The following is a 25,179-nucleotide window of genomic DNA, read 5'->3' on the forward strand; positions in this document are numbered from 1 at the left end:
GGGGGGCAGCGAGGGGGGGACACTTCGGGGACCAGCTTTGCAAATCTGCCCAGAGAGCTGCGGGGAGCAGGGCGTCTTGGCCTGCGCAGCATCAGGCTCCTGTTCCCTGGAGGGTGGGTGTGGGGCAGAAGCGGCTGGCACTGATTCCTCTTGTCTTGGCGTCACAGACCCAGAAGCTCGGAACCCCAGGGCCTTGGGCCAAAATCTCCCCTGGGCCTGGAGGTTCTGGAGATTTAGAGTCAGAAGGAACTTGTTCTTCATCAGTACAGAATTCTGAAAGAAAAGGGAGGTGGAGACCCACAATCCCCTCGGGAGCCGCGCCCTGGCCTTGGACAGGCAGACGCCAAGGACGGAGGCCACTGGGAGCCTGGGCCAGCAATGGGCCCAACAGGCCTGCGGGGCGGCAGCGATGAGCTGGACCGGCAAGGAAACAGAAGAGCATCCGATCTCAGCCCAGCCCGGGTCGGGGGCCAGAGGAGCCTGGTTGGAATCTGCCTCCTGAGCCCAACTTTTGGGCCCCTCTGGCCCCTCTGGCCTTGGCAAGCCCTCGGGGAGGCGGGGAGAGTTATAACTCCACCGATTACAGGCATCGGACTCTTTGTGACCCTCTCTGTATGAGATTTTCTTGGCAAAGATTCTAGAGCGGTTCGCCATTTCCTTCTCCAGCTCATTTTACAGATGAGGAAACTGAGGCAAACAGGGTAACGTGACTTGTCCAGGATCTCACAACTAGTAAATATCTGAGGCCAGATTTGAATTCAGGTTTTTGTGGCTCCAGGCATTTTAGCTGCCCTTTTATGTACACACACACACACACACACACTTAAACTGTGAAAAATGGGCTGCTTAGGGTGGGACATGGGCCACTGCTTTCGTAATGATTAGAGAACTAGGCTGCCTGAGCAATGGGGGTGCAGGGGGAAAGAGCGTGGGGACCCTGTCACTGGAAGTTCTCAAGCATGTTTATGTTGCATGTTATATGTCAGGTATATTATAAATAAGAGGGTCTCTATGTTATGTTACATGTCATGTAGTTATAGCTTTATGCATTATATGTCAGATATGTTATAAGAGGGTCTCTATGTTATATATTATATGTCAGGTATGTTATAGATACAGAGAACTTAAGAATTCCAAAGAGGTTTAGTCCTTCAAGGGGTAAGTGATTTTCTCCACTCAGATGGCTTAAATAAAGTACTTATTAAGTGCCTACTGTTTGCCCAGCTCTGTACTAAGAAGTGAAGCATAACTACAAAGATGAGCCCTTTTCTCTTCTCGAGGAGCCGAGGACATTCGGATAGGGGAAGAAAATGCATTAGGTGTTGCTGGGAAAACGGAAGGGGAAGAGGGAAGCAGCTGGGGGTGGAGCCGCCAGTGAGGGGCAGAGGCCCGATTCTGGGCCAGACGTGGCGAAAGCTCCCCCGTGAGAGCCTCCCCTCACCGTGACACGCTGCCACATGGGGAAGAACTTCCCACCAACTGGGGCCGCCCGAACGGAAATGACTCTGTCTCTTCGAAATCCTAGCTTCCCTCCAAGGAGGGGCCGGCCGAACTACTCGTGTTATATGATTGTGATGGGGTACTGTTGTGCTGTAGGAAATACCAAGAAGGATGCTCTCAGAAAAACCCAGACTTCCACGGACCGCTGCAAAGTGAAGTGAGCAGAACCACAAGCACTCTGTACACAGCAGCGCCCATGTTGTAAAATGACCAGCTGGGAATGACTTAGCTGTTCTCGATAATGCAGTGACCCAAGAGAGTTCCAAAGGACCGTGATGAGAAATGCTATCCGTCCCCAGAACAAAGAAACGCTGCGGTCTAAATATAGATGTAAGGATGCTTTTTGGGTTAACTTTCTTTAGTTTTCTTGGGGTTCTTTTTGGACTATATTTTTTACAACATGGCAAATATGTATATATGTCTTGTATGATTACACATTATAATCTATATTAATCTCAGTGAAAAGGGAGAGAATTGGGAAACCAAAAGAAAAAGATTGTTTAAAAATCGTTTTTGCATGTAATTGGAGAAAAATAAAACACTGAATTGAAAATAAAAAGAAAGAAAGAAAGAAATCCTGGCTTCTTTCAAGACTCAGCTTAAACACTTTTTTTTGTGAGAAGGCGTCTCTGGAGCTTTTCTCTTTTCACCCATTCCCCTTAAGGCGACCTTTCATCCACTCTGTATGTATCTCATATTTACATGTGGACTCTTCCATTAGGATGTAAGCTTCTTGAGCACAAGGACTCTTTCTGCCTTTTCCCTTGATCTCTCTCACTTCTCATTGCATGGCACACAGTAAGTGCTTAATAAATGCTTATTGACTGGTTGATTGACGGCACATAAGCATTTGAAACAAATGTTGGAGAAATACAACTTATCTGGGGTAGGATATCCTGTTTTGCAGTTCTAAGAAGTAACAGAAATCTTACAAGTCCTTCTTTTCTTGGAAGAAAATGCAGACGAGGTAGACCCAGAGACTCACATTTTTGCTTCTGTACACACATACCGCTGCCATGTAATTGTGTATTAGTCGTGGAAAAATTGGGATCTCAACTTGACTTTCTAAGTGTGAATAGCGTCAGATTACTCTTGGCAACAAGAGGATGTGAAGGAGGTTTGGGCAATGCTTTTTGGGCCGGGACACTCGGTTTATGTTGGGGAAAGTGCAAGGTTATCCAGGAGCACTCTGGGAAAAAGAACTCCATCAATGCTTTTTGTTTCTTGAACTTGGAACGTTTTTTAAAAAGTTGAAATTTCGCCCTCTGACCAAAGCTGGCTGTGTGATCATTGGCGGGCACGCCAACTCGGACTGGAGTTAAAATTACTCGAGAAATTCAGACAGCTCCGAAAGACTGAAGACGTTAAGGATTAATGAAAGGCTGATGAAGAGGAGGCACTTTTTAAGCACCTACTGTGTGCCAAGGGGGGCGGCTAAGTCATACAGTGGATGGAGGACCAGAGCTGGAGTCAGAATCTGAGTTCTAATCCAGCCTCAGATTTTATTCTGAGCAAGTCACTTCCTTTTGTTTGCCTCAGTTTCTTCATCTGTAAAATGAGTTGAAGGAAACAGGCAACCTACTCCAATATCTCTACCAAGAAAACCCAAATAGGGTCACAAAGAGTTAGAAATGACAAAAATAAAATGTGTCAGGTATCAGGCTAAGTAAGTGCTGGGGCCCCAATGTAAGGCAAAAGACAGTCTTCCCTTACTAACAGGAGAAACCACAAAAGACAGACCTTCTTTAGTAACAGGAGAGACAACCTGCAGCCAACTCTGAGACAAACAAGGCATAAATTGGAGGTGAGGAACTAGAGCACTAATGCTCCCTAGAGAACGATGGAGAGAGACTGATGGGGAAGGGGAAGGCCTCCCACTGCCCTGGGGCCATCCCCGCATCCTGTCTCTGTCTAACACGGGACCAGACCGTTCTGGAGGGGAAACTGAGGCAGGTCCCCTTGCCCACCTCCCTCACTCCAACCACGTGCGTGTCACGGCGTCACCTCCCCGATGTCAGGGTCCCCTTTGAATGAAGGACGAACAACATCCGGGCATGTGCTACACACGTTTTACAAACAGCTTATTGAGCCCACAGCAGCCCGGGCGGTTGGTGCTGTTGTTGTTCCGTTTTACGGCTGAGAGAGTGAGGGAGCAGAAGCTAAGTGACTGACTGACTGTCACGGAACTAGAGAAGGGGCAGGATCACAACCCAGGACTTCTCCGTTCCAAGTCCACCGCTCTCCCGATTCCCCCGAGAGTCTGGGTTCTCTCCTTTCCCAGCATCACTGAGTCCCTGTGTACAAGCCCAATGCCCAGCGCCCAACACGGTTCCCAGCACAAAGATATTTAATAGATGCAGCTGGCCCGGCCAGAGCAGGGGCTCAGCCAGGCCGGCGATGGCGGGGACAGAACAGCCGGCCACGGGAGCATTAGCTGAAGGACCCGAGCGTGCTGCCCTGGGAGAAAACAGGCCTTACAGGGCACCGAGAGCAGCCTTTGAGCCTCTGAAGGGCTGACATTTAGCAGAGGGCTTAGCTTCTGGGAGCGGCCCCACGAGGCAGCCCCAAAGCTGCCGAGAATCAGACTTGGTTTGAAGGACAGGAAAACTTCCAAATGCTCAAAGCTGGGCATAAGTGGGTGGGGCTGCTGTGTGAGGTAGTGAGCTCCCCGGCATCGAAGGTGATCAGATGAAGGCTAGAGGATCACTCTGTCAGGCTTATTGCTGAGGGGATGACTGTTCATCTGTAAAATGAGCTACAGAAAGAAAAGGCAAATCACCCCAGTCGCTTTGCCAAGAAAACCCGATCGGGGTCAAGAATGACTCAAAGCCCCAGAGCCAGTGAGCTTTGTCTCCGTTACCACTGCTATTAAATGATGCAAAGTCCTCCCAGCTCCACTTCTGACTTTGGAGTCTGTCATCACCCCATCTTCTCACGCTGGGACCCAGACGAGCTCCTGCCCCAGGATCTCCATTTCAGACCCACTCAGGTTGGCCAAAATCCCCGGCTCGGTTCTTCTGACACTCCATCTCTCTGGGATCTGCCCTCCTGCCCCTTTAACATCCTACTTTCTTATTTATTTATTTATTTATTTTTAATGCACCTTGCTTTGTGAATCATGTTGGGGGGAGAAAAATCAGAGCAAAAGGAAAAAACATGGGAAAGAGAAAACAAAAAAGAAAAAGAAGCGGGCCTAGCATGTGTTGATTTACATTCAGCCTCTTTGGCTCTTTTTCTAGATTCAGACGGCTTTTTCTGTCCAAAGTTTATTGGGATTGCTTTGGATCTCTGAACAACTGAGAAGAACCGAGTGTGTCATAGTTGATCAGCACTGTTTTTGTTTTGTTTTTTCATTTCATTTGTTTTCTTTTGTTTTGTTTTGTTTTTTCATTCTGTTTGTTTTGTTTTGTTTTGTTTTTTCATTTCATTTGTTTTCTTTTGTTTTGTTTTTTCATTCCATTTATTTTATTTTGTTTTGTTTTTTCATTTCGTTTGTTTTATTTTGTTTTGTTTTGTTTTTTTTTAATTTCATTTGTTTTCTTTTGTTTTGTTCTTTCATTTTGTTTGTTTTGTTTTGTTTTGCTGTTGCTGTGAATACCATATTCCTGGTTCCGCTCGCTTCTCTCAGCATCAGTTCATGTAAATCTCTCCAGGCCTTTCCAAAATCAGTCTGTTCGTCATTTTCAATAGAACAATAATATTCCATCCTCTTCATGCACCACAACTTGTTCAGCCATTCCCCAACTGACGGGCATCTCCTCATTTTCCAATTCTTTGCTACCACAAAAAAAAAAAAAATAAGCTCCCTCTCTCCCCAAGCTCACAGACAGCAGGGACAGGATTTCTGCTTGTGCTTGTAACCCCAGCCCTTAGCATAGTGCTGCATACAGCAAGTGCTTAATTAAAGTTTGTTGCCTGAGCTGGGTTGGGAGAAATGCAAAGATGCCTCTAGAATCTAACAGGAAGCCAAAGCTCCCAAGGATGAGGTGACTAATTTGTTTTTTTTCCCTTAGGTAATTGGAGTTAAGTGACCTGCCCAAGGTCACATAATGAGGAAGTGTTAAGTGTCTGAGGCCAGATTAGAACTCGGGTCCCCCTGACTTCAGGGCTGTCCCATTGCGCCCCCAAGCTGCCCTGTTTCCTGATGTGTGAGCCCACCACCCAACGGGGGTTGTTGGGCACCCATTCTGTGCTGGGCCCTGTAAGAGAGCCAGAGAATGTTTTGCGGAGCTGCCCATCCAGTGTGGAGATAACACCGTGCCCATGATTACTGAGAAATCAAATGAGGAGTCTGGTCGGCGTCTAGGGGCGCAGTCATGGCACCCAGACCCAGAAGGAAGCTTGGCGCGGTGACATAGTGGATGGAGCCTGGGACCTGGAGCCAGAAAACCCCAAACTCAAACCCAGCCTCAGAACCCTGGATGGGACACTTGGAAGGAAAGAAGGGATCAAGGAAGAAAAGAAGCGAAGGAAGGAAGGAAGGAAGGAAGGAAGGAAGGGAGGGAGGGAGGGAGGGAGAGAGGGAGGGAGGGAGGGAGGGAAGGAGGGAGGGAGGAAGGAAGGAAGGAAGGAAGGAAGAAGGAAGGAAGGAAGGAAGGAAGGAAGGAAGGAGGAAGGAAGGAAGGAAGGAAGGAAGGAAGGAAGGAAGGAAGGAAGGAAGGAAGGAAGGGAAAATGTCAAGAAGCATCCCAGAAGGGAGCAGGAGGACTTTGAAAAGGGGCCGAGCAAAGCGCCTTCAGCTTTGGATCCCCACTTAGGGCCCTGCCCCGGCATCAGAGAAGTGTGAGAAGTGTCCCTGGATCAGTCGTTAGCAGCCTCGGCAGCAGCCTCGGCACCCTGGGCTCACTCTCTCCACCAGTTTCTCCCACCACTTAGGAGGCTGTGGCGGAAATCCAGGGAAGAGGGAGGGAGGGAGGGAGGGTCCTGAGTCCTGATAACCTGGGGGTGGATAGAATGAGGGGGAAAGAAATGCTTGTGGATCCAGTCAAATTTGAGAGGTGGAAGGGAGTTAGAAGCCACAAAATTCACAGCTAACTCTGTACCCTTGGGCCAGAAGCCTCTACCCGGGAGAGCCTCCAACTGGAGGCCATTGCGTGGGAAAGTGGCAGGTTCAAATCCAGCCTCCAACACTTCCTGGCAGATCATAGAGCCTCGCTTTGGCTCATTTTCCTCACCTCTAAAAATGGGAAAAGAGCACTTACCTCATAGAGTTGTTGTGAAGATCAAATGAGAGAGAGATTTGTAAGATGCTTGCAAAGAGTCTGTCATACAGTAAACACTTTGGAAAAGAATCATTTCCTTTCTTCCAATTAGCCAAGTTGGTCAGCACCCCTATACCCAGGATAGCTGACAGGGCCAATTTAAAAAATCTTATGTCTTAATAATTTTTCTCTTTCTTAATGATTTTTTTTCTTCCCCTCCCTCCCCAGGTGCGCTCTCTCTCTCTCTCTCTCTGTCTCTGTCTCTGTCTCTCTCTCTCTCTCCTCTCTCTCTCTCTCTCTCTCTGTCTCTCTCTCTCTCTCTCTGTCTATCTCTCTGTCTGTCTGTCTCTCTCTCCTTCTTCCCTTTCCCCCTCTTTCTCATTCCCCACCTTCCTCTCTCTCTTCTTCTCTCCCTTATTTTCTTTCTTCTTCCTTTTCTTTCTCTCTCTTTTGTTCTCTCCCTTCTTCCTTTTCTTTCTCTCTCTCTTGCTCTCTCCTCCTCTTCCTTCCTCCCTCCCCCCTCTCTCCCTCTCTCCTTTCCTCCCTCTATCTGTCTATCTGTCTCTCGGGCTTATTCACAAAACCCTTTCCAGGATGAGTGGAGCGTTCCCCGCCCCAGCCCAGTACCCAAAACACCAGTAAATTAAGCCCAGGCCCTGGAGCTTCCCCTCATCTCCCTGCCCCCGGTGCCGTGGGACCTCAGGGTGGGGGCTCTGCAATTCCAGGGCTTATCTGGAAAGTTTCTGCCCTTTGCCACCTCCTAGTCCTTGTCCGTTAGGGCATGGAGCTTAACCTATGCACCTGGAAGCAAAAAAGGCTCCCTCAGCCCCGCTGGGATGCGAGCTGATGGTTCCAAAGAGGCTCTGAAGGCGGAATCCACTTTGGCCTATGGTGAGACCCGATTCCCCCGAGCCTTTGCTTCTGCGGTTCTTTCCCCGGGGAGCAGAGTGTCCCAGCACGGAAGGGGAGACGGAGAAAGGACAGACACACATTTCAGGAAATGGGACCCAATTCTTTTAATATCCAGCCATCCTTGGGCGAGCAAATGAGAGAGAACACGGTGGAAACGAGCCGACACCGAGCGTGGGAAGGCGCCGTGTGGGACATCGTAGACAAAACCAGACACGGAAACCAGGGCGGTTTTCCCAACGCGGGAAGAAACACCAGCGGCCACTGATTAACGCACCGGGAGTTCTGAGCACGGAGGGAAGGCTGCGGGGGCCCGGGGTTCGACCCAACCTCGTCCTGTGGCAGGTAAGCACCCGACGGGTTGGGTCTGAGCCCAGCTCTGAGGCCGAGTACCTGGGTAACTGGGCAAGTGACCGAAGCCTCCCTGGGGCTCAGCTTCTTCCGCTGTCACATGAAGGGGCCTGGACTAGGTAAGCACCTGGGGGCCTTTCCTGTCTAGATCCGTGACTCCACGCACAAGCGCGCTGGACCGAAGAAAAGAGCCGAGATCGTCCCTGCGGGACCTCCCTATGTGCAAAGTCCCTTCCCCAGGAGAGGTCACAACTCGCCCAGGACTGTGCCGTGGGTACTAGGGGTCACACAGCTAGTAAATGTCGGGGATAGGATTCAAACTCAGGGCTTTCCTGCCTCCTAGCTAAGTCCACTATCCGGTGCACCCGCCTGCTCCTTCTGCAGGACACAGAAGGAGAAGGGGCAATGGGTGGGCTCAGTGCCCCGGCTCCCATTTTTTCCTCGGTTGCTAGTACCTTGTGAAAGGACATGAACATCTTGGGGACGACACTGGTGGTAAAAAGCCTGAGTAAAAACATAATTTGTTCTGTTCTTAAACAACCCAGCAAGGAGGCTCGGGGGCGGCGGGTGACTCGAAGGCAGGCTTTAGGTGATGACGGTGGGCGCGGAGCGGCCGGTTCTTTCCTGGAGCTGGGACACCTTCAGGGCGATCGAAACGAGGGGGGCCAACATGACCTGGGGGACGCAAGCAGGAAAAACTGTGAGCGCCACGTCCCAGCCCGGGCTGGCCGGCTTTCCCTGTGACAACGGGATCTGGCCGAGGAGCCTCCCTCCCTGTGGGAGCCACCCCGACACTGGCCCTTCCACTGGCGCCCGGGGAGCTTACTACCCCTAGACTAATTTCCTCAAGAACAAGGGCTGCATCTCCTTCATATTTGCATCTCCCTTCCCATCACATTTAACATGTTTAACAAATACCTTTATTAATTTAACCCAACGAAGATTCATTAAGTGCATTGTAATTAAGGGGAAATGCAAAGAAAAATGGAGCTAGTCAAATAAGAATTAGATATTAATTCCCCTCCAAGTGTTCAAGGCGCTAGGGCTAAAAACAAGGCCGGCCGGCCCTCCAAGGCCCTTGCACTTCACGGGCCCAGGTGGGATTTTGTGGGTAAGAAGAGGAGGGAGCACGTGGGGCAGCCCAGGGAAAAGGAACCAGGGAGTCCGCCCGAGGAGGAGCAGGGAGGCCATCGTGGCTGGACGGAGGGGAGGGGAATGGCGGCCGATGGGACTGAAAAGCCGGGAAGGTTACGTTCTGCCCTCGTGGCAATGGGAGGTTCTGAGCTGACTGAGAAATAATAAAGTTACTCAGGGTACAATCTACATTTTAAGGAAGATGACTTGGGCAGCCACGCGAGGGCTGGCCCAAGCAGGGAGTCTCCGATTAGGAGCCATCATCCGCCAGGCGATGGTCTGGCTCTGTGAGGAAGGAGGAGGGACACACGTGAGAGATCTTGTGGGGAAAGAAACGGCAGGCTTGACAGCTGGGAATGGAGAGTTCTGAATCCGGGAGACTGGGAGCACGGTGACGCCCAACCAAGAAAGGGAAGCTCAGAAGAGGCCCAGATCTGGGGAAAAGAAGGGGCTCTACTTTGGGCCCGTGGAGTTTGAGATTTCATTTGGCCAGGCCGGCGGGATGTGGGACCGGAGCACAGAAAAGGGGCCGGGGATGGCTATGTGGACCTGGGGAGAGATCCCCAGGAGGGAGAGGAGTCTGTCAATGAGAGAGTAGGGAGAGGGGCCGGGACAGAGCTTTGGGTAACACCAGAGATGTGGCAATGGGTAATGGTCCAGCAGTGGCTGGAGGGGTGGGAGGAAAGCCGGGAGACTTTATGGTCATGGAAAACAAAGATGGCGGGCAGAGACACGAAGGAGAAGCACCGAGGGAGCCCACTGAGCCTGCAATTAGATCATGGCCCACTGAGGCAGAAACCAGAGAGAAAGGGGAGGACAGAGGAGCACAGAAAGCTTTTCCCAGGAGTTTCTCATTGTAATTAGAAAGGCCCAGGACAATACCGAAGGGCACCAGGCTTTGGGTACTTTGCTTCTACAGGACAGGGCAGACTTGGGTATTTTTGGAGACGTCAGCCAGAAACTAGGGGATGGGATAGAAGGGGAAATGACTGAGGGGGGATCTGTAGGGATCAATCAATCAATGTAGGCATCTATTAAGCTCCTACTATGGACCAAGCAGCGTATTAAACTCTGGGGATTCAAAGACCAAAGTAAAACAGTTCCTGCCTTCCAGAAGCTTAGATTCTATATATAATACATATATACAGATATATAATATGGTATGTATTATGATAGAAGATATAATAATGAGAGCTAATATCTAACATTTCTATAGCATCTGCTCTGTGCCCGGCCCCTTACAATTACCTCACTCTATCCTCATGATCACCTGGCATGTGGTTGCTGTTATTATCTCCGTTTTTACAGGTGAGGAAACTGAGGCAAGCAGGGTTAAGTGACTTGCCCAGGGTCACACAGCTAGGAGGTCGGATATGAACTTTTGAGTCTTTCTGATCCCAGGATCCTCCTTCTATCTGCTGCCTAACGCAAGTATTCATTAAGTGCCTAGTATGTACGTCATTCAGTGAGCTTTCACTTAATCCATAGGTGAGCTCTAAAGGGCTGACCCAGGGACGGATTGTCGGGTGTGGGGCTGGGGAAAAGGCGGATCTAGAATCCCTGGAGAGAGTCCATGGGGGCGAAGAGAAGGAGCTGTCCAACAAGGCCCCATGAGACTAGAAGCTCCTTGAAAGCAGGAACTGCCTTTTACTTTCTTTGTCTCTTTGGCAGTGTCTGGCGCATAGTAGGGCTTCATAGGTGCTGGCTGACTGACACACAATGGACTGAGTGGTCCTGGAGAGAGCAGCTCCCCGTCTCTGGACACTCTCGAGCAGAGACATGATAAGGGACGTAACCTTCTGCTTGGGCTGGAATAAGGGATGGCCAAGTTCCCTCCAAAGCGGAGACTCGAAGCCCTCACTGGAGCTCAAAAGGCTGGCCCCAAGGGGGAGGTTCTTTGGCGTGGTGGAGGGCCCTGCCTAGCCCTGAACTCGGCCCAAAGCCCGGGTAACAGGCAGGGAGGGCCCGGGCAAGGATTCTGCTTCCAATAGCACAGAAGGTGCAAGCCCCGGTGCCCCAGAAGTCTCGGTCCTGCCCAGCTTTCCAGCTGATGTACTCCATAGGCCCTGCGGCCATATTCCACCACCACCCTGCCCCTCCCCACACACGCTGGGCACACACTTGTGCCTTTGCAGCTCCTCTCTTGCCGTCTCCTACAAGAAGCCTTCCTTAACCTCACTCCCCTTCCCCAGTCAGTGGTATCTGATATCTGACATTACATCTGCCTTCAAGAGAATAAAGACTCCTGGAGGGCGAGGACGGTCTCGCAGACACACAGTAGGTGCCTGGAAACACTTACTGAAAGTCTGAAGGAATGAGGTTCTGGGGCAAGGCTCCCAGGGCTCACCTCGGGCTCCTTCCCTCCCCCAGCGCCAGAGCCTCTCCTGAGACCGCCCTCGATTTAAAGTGTCCCACTCTATCTATCTCATGCGCCTTCGGTACTTGCACATCTCCACCATTAGAACAGCCGCTCTGCGAGTTCCAGGGGCAGTTCTCCTTTTCTGGCCATCCCCAGGAAATGTTTCCTAAATGTTTGTGGAATAACTGAAGGACTCGCGACCCACGAGGCCTTGAAAATTACCTGGGGGTCCTGGTAGATCTTGGCCGCGTCCTTCTCGTAGCTGTCGATGTACAGTCGGATCGTGGCCCCGGCACTGCCCGTCCCACTCAGCCGGAAGATAATTCGGGAACCATCGGCAAAAATGATCCGCAGGCCCTGGGAGGGCAACCATGGCGTTACCCCGGTGCCGAGAGGGAGGCGCTCAAAAGCAGGGCTGGGGGCTCTTCAGGGGCTCTGTCTCTGCATATGTGGCCGTCTCTGTCTGACTCCCCCGCCCCCCTTCCTCTCACACACTTTTGCACTAGTACATACCCACGGAGAGCGCACACACACACAGAGCACACACACGCCCGCACACAGGCGCGTGCCCAAGCCTCGCTCCCACCTGGTTTCTTGACACGCTGCCGTCCACGGGGTCGCTGTATTCGAAGTTGTCGGCCTTGTCCACAGTGTAGACCTTGTCCCCCACCGTGAACTGGCGGCCCACAAAGGAGCGATCGAACATCACGGCCTCCAGGTCCTTCATCATCTTGCTGGCGCCTTCCGAATCCACCTCCTCGTAATCGTACCTGCGGGAGGCACCGGCGCGCGCCAGAGTCAAGGCCGGGCCAGCGCCAACCCTTGGGCCGCTGCCGAAGCCGCAGCCTCGGAGCCCCAGAACCAGGGGCTCCGCCGCCCGAGGCCAAGCGGAAGGATTCAAGCTGCGGGAGCAGAACCAGGCACTCCCCCGGTGGCAGAAGCGGGAGCCCTGGCCATCGCAGAACCAAGCTCCCCGCCAGCCCAGCCCGTCACCCTCTCTGCTCCCGGAGCTGTCTCGAAGGTGCTTTTGCCGAGCTCCCAATGGGTTCTGAGCCCCTGAGCCTCATGGGAGCTGAGCTGAAACCAGCCCTGTCTCTTAGCGGATGGGGAGACTCATTACGGAGCCGAGACCCTTTGCAACCACGCAAAATAGGGAAAAAGTAGGAATACAGTGAGCAAACTCGGGCCAATGACCCGGAACCAGGGCAGGGTCTCGCTGGGCAGGTCACAAGGCGACCCATCCTTCCTGGGAATCAGTAACAGAGGGGTCTGGGTTGTTTCCTTTGGGGGGGGGGGGGGGAGGGACTAGAAGTGGGTGCCTTTGGGGTGTCTGTCGACAGGGGGCGATTCTATCAAAGCAAAATGTGTTCATTCGTTTTTGAAAACGTCGCCTGAAAATGAAGCCACTTCTCTAATGCTGGGGGCTGCACAGACGGCCGCTCCTGCAGGAAGAGGAGGGAGGGAGGGTCCTCATCCGGGAGCTCCCAATAAAAACCCACGTTTATCCCCGTCACCGCCCAGGAGCACCGAGCTTCTCCAAAAGAAATCTGGCATTAGGGGGCCAAGCACCCCAGTAGAGCGGTTCCCGGGGGCGCGCCCGCACCCCGAGCAGAGGTTCCCGGGAGCCACCCCTGCACCCTGCACACAGTAGGCCCTTCGTGAAGGCCCTGCTCAACTAACTGCGCTGAATCATTGGAAACATTAGCCCGGGGCTGACGACAGCCTTGGCAGCTTGGGGATTTCTAGGCAGCAACTCCCCCGTTAAAGACAGCGGGGAAAAAAATGGGGAATACAAGAAGGAAGGAAATGAGCATTTATTAGTTGCCTACTATGTGCCACACATTGTGTAAGCATCTTCCAACTTTCTTTAGAGGAGTCCTTCAAGGTAATAAGTGCTATTATTGGCCCCATTTTACAGTAGAGGAAACTAAGGTAGACAAAGGGAGAATGCCGGGCCAGGATCACACAACTAATAAGTGTCTGAGGTTTTATTATTATTCCAACTCCAGCCCCGGCACTCTGCGCACTGTGACACTCCCAGCTTGGCCAGACATTTTGCCTTCTGGAAAGGGGGCAAAGGTTATCCAGACTTCCCCTTCCCAGAAGCATTTGCAGCTCGAGAAAGAGGTAGCCGCCAGCCTCTACCTGAAGACTTCTAATCTGGGGGGGAGGAGCCTCCATCCTAGAAGCAGCTTACTCTCATTTTCTAAGTCCTAACTCCATCTTCCCTCATCTGCTACAGAGAGATGGAGAGACAGAGACAGGAAGACAAAGAGATAGAAATAGAGAGAGAGACACACACACACAGAGGAGCGTTCTTTCCCTGGCACCATCTTGGCTCTGCTTAATCACCACAGCTCATCTATAGGACTTTGTGCCCACATCTTGCCCCTTTGCAACTATTCCGGAGCTCCAGTGATAAAACAACTACAAACAATCCCTCGGGGTCAGTTTGGCTGAACCGAACCCAACTTTCCATGGATAAGGCGGAGGGAGACTTCGTTGCAGGAAACGTGGGTCTCGGCAATTCCTAACCGGATAAACGTTGGGTCTCCATGCGAGGCCGGGCTAGTTCGCGGGGATACCGAGTATCCTCCGTCATCCGGAGGGGGCTCACCTGGTAAAAAAGTTCCTCCCGTACTTCTGCCAGTGGTCCTTCAGGATGTCCTCCACACTCTGCTTGCGGTTGGCAATGATGGAGAGCCACGCTAGCACGGCCCACAGGCCGTCTTTCTCCCGGATGTGGTCAGAGCCTGGGAGAGCAGCGGAGGGAAGTCAAAACCGGCCTAACTCCGTCCCACAAAGAGTATCTGCCTCCCAGAGGGCAAGTCCATGGGGACGCTGGGGGAAACTGGAGCCCGAGAGGGGCACTAACCAGCCGGAGCCAGGGGTGCCATCGTGCACAAAGTGCCTGGCGGGGGCAAGACTAGTCTTCATGAGTTCAAATCCAGCCTTGGCTGGAGCAAGTCACTGTTTACCTCAGTTTCCTTATCTGTAAAATGAGCCGGATAAGGAAATGGCCAAGCCCTCCGACATTTCTGCCAAGGAAACCCCAAATGAGGTCCCAAAGAGCCGGACACCACTGATAACAAGATGGCCTTCCTGCCGGCCGCCTTCACTCCTCCCGCTTCGCAGTTTTGCCTCCCAATGTCCATATCTTTATGCTCTTCCCAGGGGTTTCCTACATTAGTTCACTGAGGTTGCACAGAGCATCTGAGCTCCCCTGCTCCAGCCTCCTTATTTTGTGAATGAAGAAAACAAGCGGGGGGGAAGTGGCTTGCCCACGGTCTCTCAGCCCGCATCAGTCAGGCCAGAGATGGGCTTTGGGAAGGAGTCCTTTGAGCTCCCCATCAGGGGTAAGTCCGCCCCACCTCATTATCTCCCTTGAGCCTCCAAGCTCAGGGCCCATTTCTAGGATGTTCCTGATGTCCTATGAGCTGTCATCATGGTGCAGGAACCAGATCTGTTCTCTCAGGACTCAATATTCTTTCCTTTTCCTTCTTGAGCCCCTGTCACCTCAAATCTGCACAATCTCAGCTCCACTGCCTAAGTCATTATTCTGAATTGCTTCCCCTGCCTCAGTTTCCTCACCTGTAAAATAGGGGATTGGAATCAAAGGCTTCCAAGATCCCTGTCCCATCTCTACTCTCGGACCGCAAGGTTCTTGAGCACAGACACAGCCATCCTTCCCTTTGAGTTTCTCAGGGCCTGGAACCCAGCTGGCACTCCCCGTGCGGCCCTAAATTCAGCTTCCTCCCCGATCTCATCCAGCCCAAGCCCACACCTGGGAGCCGTAACACAGGGGCTTTGTCCTGGTCCTTCCCCAGCCGGGACCTCACAATAACATCTCAGGAAGGGAGATGATGTAAACAAATGCAAGGATCCCCCCCCCCATGCCCAGAAAAATGCAAAAGCGTGAGAGCTGCACACACACACACACACACACACACACACACACACACACAATCACACATACACACACATATTCACACATAACACACACTCACACTTATACACTCACACACATACACACACACATTCACACACTCACACTCACATACACCATACACTCACACACTCATACAATCACACACACACACTCACACACACTTATCCACTCATACACAATCACACACACACACACACACACACACACACACACACACACACACCCCATGAGTGGACTCTCACTTGCCAGACCCTGAAGGGAATAGTGAGCATTCAGCACCTTCCAGCACCTGTCCCTCAGCTTCTGCCTGATCAGCTCCTCGTGACCGGGACAGCATCAGTTGAGCTGGGGCAGAGCCTGGTCCCCGGCCAAGAGAAATAAGGGCTCTGGCCCAGGCAGCCGAGCCCTAACAGTTCCTAAATTGCAAAACACTCATGAATGCGGCATTGGGAGGGGGGGTGCCTCCTGCCACCCTGGAGCCAGTTCTGGGTCCCAGCCCAAACTGGGAGGCTGGTCCCCCATCCCAGGGCAATGCCAGCGCTCTGTCTCATGAGCACTTCTCTCTGCATTGCCCAGCAGTCTCTCCCTGAAAGAGAAAGCATGAAAATCAAAGAGCCCCCAGCCCCGGTGAGCTCCCTCCTCTCAATAACCCCCTGGCAGTTGATCCTTCACACACTCAGGGTCGCTCTGTTGCTGTCTACCTGTGGACCCCCAAATTCGATCTGGGAGGCCCAGCTGGACGGGACCCCAGAAACAAGGCCCAGAGGGCCCTTACAAGTCGGCTGGGTAACTGTTTATAGCAGGGGGACCCGAGGGTAGGCAGGGGTCACAGAGTGAGTGGAGGCACTTTCCACCAAGTGTTTGTTAAAGGTTTATTGTAGACTGCAAACTCACAGGGTTCACCGAGGCCAGGAAACCCCCAGAGAGCTGAGACCCGGCAGCTGAAATAGGAATGAAAGCCTTCTTGTGTCCTGCCCTGCTCTGCCCAGGTGCAGAGGTTTGTGTTCAGCTCTGGGCCACATACTTAGGAAGGATGTTGAGAAGCTGAAGAATATGAAAGGAAAGCACCCAGGATGGCGGAGGACATGAATCCATGCCCTGGGATGGTCTGGCCACATACTTAGCCTAGTAGGAGAAGATGGAGAATATTTTAGAGGATCCAGAATAGTCAGAATGATGACTCAGATGAAGAAAGGGACGCCATGCTTATATGTCGGCAAACTGGGAGGGATTTCCAACACAATGAACCCAAGTGCAAGACCACCTTTGCTCTATCAAATTTCTTTGATCCAGAAGAAGAAATTCGATAGAGCAAAGGTGGTCTTGCACTTGGGTTCATAAAGTCAACCAGGGGAAGGGCCGGCCAGCCGGTAAATTATTAGAAGAAGATCTGAGGCATTTAGTGAATTTAGTGAACAGTGTGCAGTGGCAGTGTGCCAAGCAAATACTCTAATAGTGGGTTGCAGTAAGAGGTGGAACTTCCAGAATGGGAGAGCCTTGCTCTGATGGTCCCACTCGTCTCTGCCCACAGTAGAATCCGTCTGGAGGAATAAATTCAGTTATCGGGACCACATTTTTGGTCCACAATACTGTCTAGAGGAGGAAGACTTGAGGCTGGGTTACATGAGGATGAGTTAAAGAGAAGCTGTGTAGCTTGAGAACACTTGAGGGAGCTGTGTGCCATGTTCAAATATCTGAAGGATTGCCACGTAGAAGAGAGATTAAATGTATACAGCTAGAACTGAAGGTACATTCTAAAGTCCCTAGTCAACCTGAGTCTCCTTCTTTATGGTCTGATCCCTTCCTTCCTGATGTCATTCCATGAGAAAAGAGACAATGTGAAGGGCCCTCCCAAGATGAGACTCCAATCCCAAGTGGCTCCTGATTAGGACCCTCAGATCTCTCCTTTGGGATTTTGTCCTTTCACTTGGATGAAAGAGATTGAAAGCAGTGGCCACATGCATTTTGGAAGATCAGGAAAGTAAACTACCAGGGGTTTGGGAGTAGAGTCTATGATGGGTTTGCAGCCAGTGGGTTGGGACCTAAAGCCCCCAGTGCAGGATCATCTAAGACAAGGGCTCATACCACATTAGGAAGGAAATTTGTGGGCCCAATGCTAGAAAGAAATTGCATTAAGATGAGCCCCTCCTTCCCAGAGATTGCGGAGGTAAAGGGGAAAATGTGCTCCCCTCGTGCTGGGGGTCAGGGGAATGTTTATTCATCTGTTCTTGCTAAAAATCCCTTTCTAAAAACTAAAAACTAATTGAGGTTGGTTGTTTAAGTGGATCTGGGAAGCTAATCATTGGCAATTAAAGTGGGGGGAGGTAGGGAAAGAGACCTAGCAGAGGTGGGGAGAAGGGTGGGACTCAAACCTATAGTACCAGAAAACTCCACCCCCCCCCAGATGAAATGCCTTCAACATAGGGACATCCCTGTGCCCTCAGACAAAATCCCTTAGACATAAGGACATCCCTGTGCCCTTAGAAAAAATCCCTTCGACATAGGGACATCCCTGTGCCCTTAGACAAAATCCCTTAGACATAAGGATATCCCTACGCCCTTAGACAAAATCCTTTAGACAAAGGACATCCCTGTGCCCTTAGACAAAATCCCTCCGACATAAGGACATCTCTGTGCCCTTAGACAAAATCAACCTCACTCTGGAAGAGTGAGGTCAGAGAGACTCAAACTGGGCAAAATGAGAGTTATGTAAGGGCCTCCAGGGCCTCATAGTTCTGAAGGAATCACCCAGCAATCTTAGTCAATCCTGCCACGATACAGAAAGGGAAACAGTCTCAGAGTTAAGCAAGCTGCCTTAGGAGCACCCGGCTGGTAAATGGCACGACCCCCAAGGACTCCCTGCCATTATGCTAGACCTCTTTCCCCACAAGTGCTGCAATAATAAAGAATGAGCCCTGCTCCCCAAAAGGCCAGCCTAGGAGAGCTGAGCCACTGCCCCCCAAGGAGCGGGCGCCGATCCCTCCAAAAGGGCACAATTCCAAGGGAAGGATGTTTTCTCCCTCCATTTTTACTGGCCGCCTGGACTTCAATAGCCTCATTTTGAAAGCTCCATAAATTAATAGGTGACATATATAAAGTAACCGCCACCAGGGACTAGAAAATTAACAAAATCAATCATGCTTTCCTCTAAGCAATCTCCAGAACTCCAGTCCCTGACGGTTTCAGGCAGCTCTTCAGCCTTTCTGGGGACTCTGCAAAGAGCCTCCTGACATGCAAATTGTGGGGTGGGAATAAATCAGCTATAAATAAGAAGATCAAAAGTTCAGTTAAATATGTACAGCTGCACCCATCCCGGCAAACTTCAGGGATGGAGCCACGCAACTTGCTTAAAAAAATAATCAACCTCAAAGGACTGAAAAGCAACATTTCTGAGGAGAGGGGAGAGAGAGGGAGGGAAGGAGGGAGGGAAAGATGGGGAGACAAAGTCAGAGACAGAGAAGCAGAAAGAACAGAGAGAGAGAGGTGGAGACAGATAATAAAGAGAAAAGGAAGAGGAGAAAAAAATTAGAGATATAGAAAAGCAAGAAAAGAAAGGAGAGAAGGAAGGAAGGAAGGAGGGAGGGAGGGAAGAAGGAAGGAAGGGAGGTAGGAAGGAAGGAAGTTCCATCACTTACCAGCTATGTGACCTTTGTCATGAGAGACAGCTCACGGGGACACATTCAGAAACCAAAATAGACAAAAACCAACCATACCAATTTTCAATAAAATTGTGTATTTAGTACAAATTGTAAGGAATTATTATCTGACCCTCAGAATGGGCTGCTTTATGAAGCAGTGAGGTGGCCATCCCTAGAAACAGACTTTCAAACAGAACTTGCTAAATCCAAATTGAATTAGATCTGTCAGGGATAGGAAGCTAAAGTGGGATCTTGTACATCACAGGAAACCTGCTCTCCTCATCACTCCAACCCAACAAGCATTTATGCTTTGTGTTCAGAAATCTCTTGCACATAGGTATCTCTCAGATCTGTCCATCCGGACCACAGTTCCCCATCTGAGCTTTAGCCAAAAGGTACCAACTGGACATCTTCAACTTGACTGCCCAGACAGCTCACACTCAGTGTGTACAAAACAGAATTCATCATCTTTCCCCCTTAAGCCATTTCTTGCCCAAATTTTCTGGCTGTTGAAGGAACCCTGAAACCTTTCAGTCACATAGAAGGGTCATCCTTGACTTTTCCAACCTGTGGTCAAAGTCGTGTGGATTCTACCCCCATCCCTGCCCTCACATGGCCAGGTGCCTGGTCTAGGACTTCGTCCCCTCACCCAGCCTGACATTGCAATGTCCTCTTAATTGGATTCCCAGATTCCATTCTCTCTCTCTCTCTCTCTCTCTCTCTCTCTCTCTCTCTCTCTCTCTTCTCTCTCTCTCTTTCTCTCTCTCTCTCTCTCTCTCTCTCTCCTCATTTTAATCTCCCTATAAATGCCCAAATAATCTGTCTTAAGTAGAAGCACGACCATATCATCACATGCTAAATGAACAGCCTTCAATGGCTCCAAGACAAATCCCCCTGATGGCAATCTAAAGCCTTTCCAGACCCAGCTGGAACAGCCCTTCTATGCTTCATGTAATCTCTGTGCCATCCAAACTGTCCTCCTTGCTATTCTCCTGCCTCTGTGCCCTTGATACTGGCAGGGTCCACAGTTTGCAGGTCCTCCCTCCTCAACTCTGCCTCTTAGCATCCTTTGCTTCCTTCAAGGTTTCATTGCTATCTCCTTCTAGAAGCTCTTTTTTTTCCAAATCTTCCTGTAACTTTCAGCTCTGTCTCCCTTCTCAAATTATCATATTTATTTTTATCTTTTTATGTGCTGTGCCAACACCCCTTCAAATAGAACAAATGTTCTTTGGGGGCCAGAAGCAGTTTTAATTTGTATTTGTATCTTTATCAACAGTCTCACCCCAGTTACTTTCATCTTTCTTTCAATTTCTGATTTTTATAAGGTGTGAAATCCAACCTAATTTATAAAACTCATCAATGTCCCACAACAGGCAACATGAAACCACCTCATCTTCTCATCCCTTCAATGCCAAACAACTGTTCCCGATTAGCCACCGAGCTTCCATTGGAATTGATGCAAATTTCATTTCAGTCCCATTTGCTACACTGAAACTCTAGGAGGGTCTAATGCAATCTCCCCTCAGAGCAGATCATCCATTGTCAACAGCAAAACAGGTGCTGTGTCTTCACTGTGGCTGCTTCCTGCATGTCTGTCCTGAGAGCTGGCAACTTTCAGAGATGACCTTCTGTGCTACCTTTCTATTTCTACTATTAACAGTCAACATTTTATCTATCAGTCGGATGCTTCTGAGCAAAACACATGGACGGCCACCATCAAGCATTTCATTTACTTCCTGATCCCATATTCATTTCAGGAACCAATCTTGACACAACTTCCTTCATGTCCATGTTTGCCCCCAAAGCAATCCAGCCCACTCTCTGTAGAGGCTTTATAAGATAACAGTTATCAATGTACTCAGTCAGTGGTTTATTCGTTCAATTCTATTCACTAAGTTTTAACTTAACCTAGAAAATAGGGATTCTTCATCCATTTTGGTTTCATTGTGTGGATTATTAGGTGGATCCCTTCTGATGGCCTAGAATCCCCCTGTGAAAGTCCTGTAGGATTACTGGCTTGAAGGGATCAACAAATTGTCATCTGCAAACAGGAATATAATAGATACTTAAATGTTTAGTGAGTAGATTTTATCTGTCACAAGAATCCCTCTTCCATTTGCATTTTGTAAAGGACTATCCTTCATTCCTCATGATGCTCTTGAGCATCTTTAGTCAGATTAGACTTCAATTAATGAGTCTACAACTGAACTAGCTTATTTTGGTTATCACGTCACACTATTATCTTGTACTAACCATACAATTCTCTTTTCTGTTCATGTATACTGAAATGTTGATGACTGCTAATGTTTAGGCTTTAATAAAAAAAAAAAAGTATATGAAAATATTTGGAGCTCCTGGGGGAATGCCTGGAGATAATATTGAATAGGGTTGGCTCTGAAATAAGGGAGACATGGATTCAAATCCTGCCTGACACTTCCTACCTATTATCACTAAGGAAGACAACTCCCCACTCCATGCTGAGGATTGCTGTCTGAGGTGGTAGCAAAGACCCCTTATATTGACAAAATCAAAACTCTTTATATATTGACAATTAACTAAAGTTGCCAGGTCTTGTGCTATATCTTATGCCTTAGACAATTCACTCTCTGAAGCCAAGGAAACAATGGGTTAAATGTCACAACAGGTCTCTTGACAATGCTTTCACTTCGTTTCAGCTTGCTGGAGTTGGCCCATTGTTCTAGGCTCATGAGATTTTCCTGATCTTGATTCTGATATATCTATGTCCATCTTTCATGTTATCTGTCCTGGTTTCTATGACCTTTCTTCAAGCCACTGATTAAAAAGGATTAAACAGAAAGAAGGCCAAAAGCAAAGCCCTGGAAAATATTGGGGATCCCAATCCAAAAGGGATGCCTCTAAATTAAATTCTCAGGGCTGACCACTCACTAGCACAGTGCTAGATACTGTAGAAAATTCAATAATAACAGTGGTCATAGGTTTTTTCTTCGTGATATCTAAATACCATAATATTGGAGGTCTCCCAGCAGAGCAAGACCTGAGAAGTCAATCAGGCATTTGTCCTGTAGCAATATCACATTTCTGGCACTTCTGGGGCCGAGGGAGGGAGAAGCAATGGCTCCCTGCCCTTGGAATTGCTGTTTAAGCATCTACAGTATCAGTGATATTTGTCCAGTTGGCTTAATGGAAGTTACCCAACCCTGAGTCTCACCTTTCCTTCTTAAAAGGCTCCAGTTCCTACCAGCCAGAGATTTACTTTATGATTTGAGTCATGGATGGGATGGTCAAGGAGTCTTTCAGAATAATCCCCACTAAATGCAACATTTCGTGCTGAGCAGAGGGCTAGCAAATCTTCCAAGGCAGGCAAATAAATAGCTCCCTCCATGATATCCAATAGCTCATTCCCTTGGAAAGAAGTGAAGGACTGCACGCTTGTGCTAGACTCAGAGGGAAACAATGACATCAACCTTAGACCCACAGATCCAGGGCTGGACAAGACTTCAGTGGTCACGGAGTCCAACCATCTCGTTTTAAAAACAAGTCTAACGCAAAGCACCAAAAAAGCTAGGTGTTTGCATCCATGTAATATAGTTGTACAGCAGAAAATTATATCGTATGTGAAACTGCCAATCTCTTTTGTAGATCCTATTATTTCTTTTTAAATACATACTCAATTAAGTGTGTGACTTTCAAAGCTATCCCATCTGTCTGTGATTCTTTCTGGCCTTTCATCTATTCTCTTCTGTGGGTTTGAAAAATAATATTTCAGGGACAGCTAGATGGGGCAGTGGATAGAGTACAAGTCCTGCAGTCAGGAGGATCTGAATTAAAATCCGGCCTCAGGCACTTAACACTTACTAGCTGGTGACCCTGAGCAAGTCACTTAATTACAATTGCTTTGTCAAAATAACAATAATAATAATAACAATGTTTCAATGACTCTTTTTTCTTTTCTTTTCTTTTTTGCTTTCCTATCTCTGGTTCCCTTTCAAACCAAATAGAAGAAAAGAGGAAGACAAACAAAGCCTTTCTAACAAAAACGCACAGCCAGGTAAAACAAAGTGCCACATTGCCTAGGTCCAAAACCATCTATCTCATCCTGCATCTTGAGCCCATTGCATCTCTGTCAAGAAGTGACTAACATGCTTTATCACCAGTCCCCTGGAATATCACAGCATGGAGCACAACTTTCAAGCCTTTCAAAGGTGGCTTTCTTTTATGTAGCTTCCTATTATAACAACTGGGAAGCTAGGTGGCTCAGTGGATAGAGTTTTGGGTGTAGAGTCAAAAAGACCTAGATTTGAATTCAGGTCCTCCTGAATTCAAATCCAGCCTCAGACACTTATTAGCTGTGTGACCCTAGCTGAGTGACTTCAACCTGTCTGCCTCAGTTTCCTCATCTGTAAAATGAGCTGGAGAAGGAAATGGCAAACTGCTCCAGTATCCTGGCCAAGAAAACCCCATATGGGATCACAAAGAGTCAAACATGACTGAAAAATGACTGAGCAACACCAACAAATTACTATAATTAGTTTGCTTGTAAATCTAGAGGCAGTATAATGGTCCCTAAAGTCCACTTGGTCCCTTCTCTGAGATTTAAGGAGTTCTTTCTTTTTTTAAGATAAAAAGGTACAAGTTCAATCACACTCATTCCAAGGCCCCACTTAGCAAAATCCCTGACATTTTGGCTAAGACCAGGCTTTCTGTCTTAATCCCCATTTATATCTATCTCTGGCCTTTTTGTGGTGGAGATTTGCTAGAAACCTTTGAATAATGTTAATATCTTTGAAGAAAGAGGACAGAAAGTTGTGGGAGGAGATTTCTTTCTTAAGCCTTTGCTCAGTCCTTGAGAAAAACAGGTACACCAGTGGCAAGGGACCAGAGGCTTCTGTTACCAAATGCCAGAGGGTCCTAATCTGCCTTCTCTACCCATGGCTCCAACCTACATCCTTTGTCCCTTCGCTGGCAGCTTTTGAGCTCCAATAGTTTGTGTGGAGTGATTTTTATTGACTCAAGTAGGTTTTAAATCACTGATCCAGTCAAAAAGTCTTGTTACCTGACAAAGGTCGTTACTTTTATGGGATCATCAATGGAGTCTCCCTCCTCGAATTTACATTTACAAAGTTGTTCTTATTATATACATTTTTTATTTTTATTTATTTTTATTTTTTTTAATAACTTTATTGTATACATTTTTTAATCTGGTTCTGCTCACATCACTCTGCATCTGTTCCTATAGGTCTTCCCAAGTTTCTCTGACACTGTTCCTTTAGTCATGTATTATTCCACACTTTATTTAGTCATCCCCTCAATTAAATGGAACCCTTTGGGTTCCGGTTGTTTTCACTACAAAAGAAGATTTGTGTCCGCATGAGTCCTTTCACTCTGTCTTTAATCTATGATACATCTGATCTGACATCTGAGATGATAAGCTGCTCATGGTACTCTCTGAGTCAAATGGCATAAGAGTCACAAATTCTCTTAGAAAATGACCAGATCCATTCCCAGTTCTGCCAACAGGGAATAAGAATGTCTACTTTCCCATAATTCTTCCAAAAGACATCTTTTTTTCTTTTCTATAAAATGAAGGATATGATTTGGAATCTAAGAGTGGAGTTAATTTGCATTTCTCATTATTAGTGATTTCATTTATCTTTACACAGTTGTTTGTGGCTTGGATTTCTTCCTTTGAAAATTGCCTTTGAAATGGTTGGTATACATATAAATCTGAATCAGTTCCTTGTATCTCTTAAATAAAAAAATAAAAAAATAAACTTTATTGAAAAACCAATCACTTCATTTTAAAGATGAGGAAAATGAGAGGGGAAATTATTTGAGCAAGATCAACACATTTCATAGATGGCAGAGCTAGGATGCCAGTCCAGGTCTTTCAACGCAAAATCCAGAGCTCTTTCCACTATAACACACTGCTCTTTTTTCCTGCTTGCCCGGTAGAGGCTGTTAATCAGCCAAAGTCAATAAGCCGGTATCCCTTTGCAAGAGTCAATGGGACAAGTGAATGGAGCACTGAGCTTACAGTCAGAGTTTGAATTTATGCATAAATACATATACATGTGTACACACACACATATATATACACACATATAGGCAGATATATTTAGAACTCTGTGTATATATATCTATATGTCTCCCTTTAGA

The 25,179-nt window shown here is 48.5% G+C and overlaps 1 protein-coding gene across 2 annotated transcripts in view; it reads right to left on the reverse strand.

Moving 5' to 3' along the window:
- Positions 1-7,692: 7,692 nt before the first annotated feature.
- PGM1 (phosphoglucomutase 1) overlaps positions 7,693-25,179 on the reverse strand; it is a 65,096-nt gene continuing 47,609 nt past the window's right edge. For both annotated transcript variants that reach the window (XM_051999519.1, XM_051999518.1), the window contains exons 8-11: positions 14,072-14,207; positions 12,041-12,224; positions 11,677-11,811; positions 7,693-8,636 (exon numbers count right to left, since the gene is read on the reverse strand). In XM_051999519.1, the coding sequence (XP_051855479.1) occupies positions 8,547-8,636; positions 11,677-11,811; positions 12,041-12,224; positions 14,072-14,207 (545 nt within the window). In that variant the 3' untranslated portion in view covers positions 7,693-8,546. The remainder of the gene's footprint in view (positions 8,637-11,676; positions 11,812-12,040; positions 12,225-14,071; positions 14,208-25,179) is intronic.

Source organism: Antechinus flavipes, chromosome 4 (assembly GCF_016432865.1).
Source record: "Antechinus flavipes isolate AdamAnt ecotype Samford, QLD, Australia chromosome 4, AdamAnt_v2, whole genome shotgun sequence".
NCBI classification, from domain to species: domain Eukaryota; kingdom Metazoa; phylum Chordata; class Mammalia; order Dasyuromorphia; family Dasyuridae; genus Antechinus; species Antechinus flavipes.